At 43.6% G+C, this 3,939-nt stretch overlaps 1 protein-coding gene across 2 annotated transcripts in view; it reads left to right on the top strand.

The window, feature by feature from the left end:
* Nucleotides 1-579: 579 nt before the first annotated feature.
* The window catches only part of zfr (zinc finger RNA binding protein), a 46,134-nt gene continuing 42,774 nt past the window's right edge, over nt 580-3,939 (top strand). For both annotated transcript variants that reach the window (XM_005753313.1, XM_005753314.1), the window contains exons 1-2: nt 580-715; nt 864-945. In XM_005753313.1, the coding sequence (XP_005753370.1) occupies nt 679-715; nt 864-945 (119 nt within the window). In that variant the 5' untranslated portion in view covers nt 580-678. The remainder of the gene's footprint in view (nt 716-863; nt 946-3,939) is intronic.

The following is a 3,939-nucleotide window of genomic DNA, read 5'->3' as shown; positions in this document are numbered from 1 at the left end:
ATTTTTTAAAATAAAACCTGAAGCATAAATGACTGAAAATAAATTTAAATTAATGTACAAATTTAAATATAAGATCTGAGATCAATCTTACAGGAGTGCTGACATAGATGTTGGAAGGCTTAAAGAATTACTTAAGATAAACAAAATGTCCCCAGAACCCATTTGTTGACTTTACGTAAAATTCTAAGTCAGTCCTCTAAATCAGGTTTGTATGTTGAAACGAGTAATATTTGACAGTGCGTGCTTTATGGATGTGTGGTGTGAATATGAGTGATCAGTAAGATTAGAAAAGTACGATTATAAATGCCAGTCCAGACGTTCATCGACTGAAAACATCTGCCGCTCAGTGAAATGTAAAAAAGCGCGAGTGGGGTCTGCTGAGCAGCTACAGTCTCATATGAGACCAGAATGGGAGCAGCTGCTGTCCTCAGTATGCACACATTTACGGACTGTTGTTAAAAGACGCCGCACAGCGGGACTCACGGCCCTGTCCCAACGCTATTCAGACATGTTACTGCAGACTGAATGTGTGTGTGTGTTTCTGCTCACTGTAGGACCGCACCCAACGCTAACGTTTTACCGTTCTGCGCATGCGTCATGACGCCATTTCCGGGTGCGACATGTAATATATATAGGTTGGTGTAGCGCTGCAGAGAGTGGGTAGAATATACAAAACCAATGATTCCCATATGTCCAGTAGTATCCTTCACCTATGGTAAGTATCGACCAAATGTGAATTTATATTAAGGACAACTTTAAAAATGTTGATGTGTCTGCAGGCGTAAGAAAGGCAATAAAACCGTGAATAAATAGTTGTTGGACCGCTGCTAACGGTTAGCTTATCCTGTGTGTGTCCTCCGCAGTGCCTGGCCGGCTTGGTGAAGATGCCAAAATGGCTACCGGCAATTACTTTGGATTTACCCACGGCGCTGCCGCTCAGTACAGGTAGGGGGATGCGAGATACGTGGCTGGTTGGGTTCCTGTGTGCTGCATAATGCTTCTGTGGTCGAACGATGGCTTGTTTATATGCTGTACGTACATATTAATATTAAGGCTTGCTACTGCCCACTGATCCCGTTGTTCGCATTGGGGGAGGGGGCTGTTGTTCCCGGTGCTACGGTTGGACCTTCTCCACAGTTCCGACGGAAAACTACGGAAATAAACGTGAAGCACTGCCGATCCACTCCAGACCGAGGCCGAACACATGGGAGCCTCCATGGGGGTCGGGCATCCAAATACGGGACAGCCCCTTATGTGTGACATTATTAGACTTTATTATAAGGACCAACTGAAATAGTTATTTGGTACGAAAATATAACCTGCCTTTCACTGCACGGCTGAACACTCGTTATCCCAAAACATGCATCTCATGGGAGAGTGCAGGATTATTATAATAATTATTACTATGATGATGTTGTTGCTGAGCAGCACCTGCTCTCACAGGTGAGTGTGTGTGTTGGGATGCGGTCGGTGTCAGAGCAAAGGGAACAGGGCTCGGTCCAAATTCAGCTGCAGTCAAAAACCTTTTTAAAAAAGCTTTACGGCCTAAATGTGCCGTTTCAGTGCTCACCCCGAGCATAATGGTATGCATTCAATCACTAAGTCAGGCCTCTGAAGTACGAGCAAGCCACCTGCTAGTTTTGTATGAATTTAATCTGTTATTTTAACAAAAAGGGGGGGGGGGGGGGGGGGGGGTTGCATACCAACAGCCTCGGCCCTGTTCTAGCCAAGTGTTCATGCACTTTTCTTTTACTTTTCTTCAAACCTAAACGAAAGGAGCACCGCTTACTCTCCAAATGTCCCCGTGAAGTTTCAGCACTTTGGAAAAGTTGAAAGTTTCCAAACTGCTAAAATGTCCCCGTGACTGTAAATGGTTTCTTTGATTGTACATTGTATTGTAGGCTTCGGGCATAATTATTCTACCTTTGGCATTTTAATTTTGTACACAAGATTTATGGTGAAATGGTGGTAGAGCAGCTGCTGTGGTGGAAGCCATGGTCAGCAACATGACGTCAGCTGTTTGTCTAATTTATTTTTTTATTTCTGAACAAAAAAAGGTGGGAGCTTTGGATCCAAACTAACCCGTTAAAGTGTGCGAAGTAGTGAGACTGTTGTAATATGGGGTAAACAGATATTCAGGCCCCGAAATTAACTATATCACTGATGTTTTACATTGTCCTCAGATTGGATTGTGTTGCTCTCCTTGAGTATGACAAAGATTGTGTTGGTGTCACCGTATAAACACTTAAATCACATTTGAAGCACCAGTGGAAAGAAGGTTAGAGACCACCTTTCACCTTGAACCAACACCTGGTTGTCATAAGGTGACAGGTGTAGTACTCTAACACAGACAGGGAAACACTCAGTAACACTAACCATGGTTAGTTAACCTAAGAAGCATGTGTTATGTGGCTGGAAGCTGGAGCGAGCACACAGGCAGAACAAACTCCAAATGATGATGATGCCAACGCAGACCCAGCTGACTCAGGCAGCAGCGCTAACCACTGTGCTTAAAAATGTCTTGTTTCAAATCAAACTGGACTCTGAATCCTGTTAGTATCCTGCTTTGTGTGCTGAATCCACATCAACAATGTTTTTACATGACAAAGGATTCTTGGAAACTTATACAGTAACCCTATTTGTTGGCCCCGTCTCCATTTCCTTTCACTCTCATCGCGTCTTATTGATCTGCGTTGGCGCCTTTAGTCCTTGTGATGGCTTTCTCTCTCAGCACGCTCTGCTCTTTACCCGTCCTGGATGATCATGACCATCAAGTCACTATATTTCAGGATTTAGTTTTAGGATTGTTTTTAGGGATGTAAGAAAATATCGATACAACGAAATATCGCGATATTTCGCGCAATGATACTGAATCGATATTTAAAATCAGTGTTATCGATTTTTTTTAATTGAAAAATGACATGCATTTACTGTTTATTTCTTTTGTATGTTGGAATTCAAACTCCGGCCACTGGTTTGCAGTTTTCACCGCCTTTACTATGACGTAAAAACGAGGTCTCGCGATAACTGTAGAAGCCTCTAGTCTGGCAAAAGAACAAAGTAGAACAGTCAGTGGACATGTGTGATGCTAGCTAACTGATGACTGAAGAGGAGAGGATACAGCCGGCCCACGCAGCTTTCAAAGCTGATGTGTGGACTTATTTTGGATTTAGGACAAAAGAAGGCAGTAAAGACTATGACAAGAGCTATGCAGTCTGTAAAATCTGCACCGCCAGAGTCAAATATTCCGGTAACACAACAAATTTACGAACACACGTGTCTAGACACCATAGCGACGTAGCGTCAAATGCTAATTTTAAAACGAAACGAGGTGATCCCTCTCAACGGACAATTGAAGAAGTTAACTTTTCGAAACTACCAGCAACTTCAACTCGTGCAACAAAAATAACGCAGTCAGTACTTGTTTTTATTTGCAAAGACATGCGCCTTCTGAGTGTTGTGGAGAATAAAGGATTTCGTAATATGATTAAAACGCTGGAGCCCCGTTACACCGTTCCTTCTCGACAACACATCACGGACATCGCTCTGCCAAAGTTGTACCAAGAAGTCAAAGCGACAGTGCTGGACTCTCTCAGCTCGGCTGAGACAGTTGCTCTGACATGCGACGCTTGGACTTCGAGAGCCACTGAATCGTACGTAACTGTTACGGCACATCACATAACGGACCAGTGGAACCTTCAGTCTCATGTACTACAAACCCGAGCCATGCATGACAGTCACACAGGTGAACACATTGCAGCGTTACTAACTGACGCTGTGGCTGAATGGGGATTGAACGCAAAGGACCTTGTTGTTGTTACCGATAATGCACCAAACATGGCTCTCGCGGCTAGACTTGCAGGCATGACGCACATACAATGTTTTGCACACAGTCTGAATCTCGCCTCACAGAAAGCACTGAAAATACAATCCGTGGTG

Source organism: Pundamilia nyererei, unplaced genomic scaffold (assembly GCF_000239375.1).
Source record: "Pundamilia nyererei isolate P.nyererei 1_Seehausen unplaced genomic scaffold, PunNye1.0 scaffold00420, whole genome shotgun sequence".
Classification (NCBI taxonomy): domain Eukaryota; kingdom Metazoa; phylum Chordata; class Actinopteri; order Cichliformes; family Cichlidae; genus Pundamilia; species Pundamilia nyererei.
Note: the sequence above shows the minus strand (reverse complement) of the source record. Positions and strands in the feature narration are given on the sequence as shown.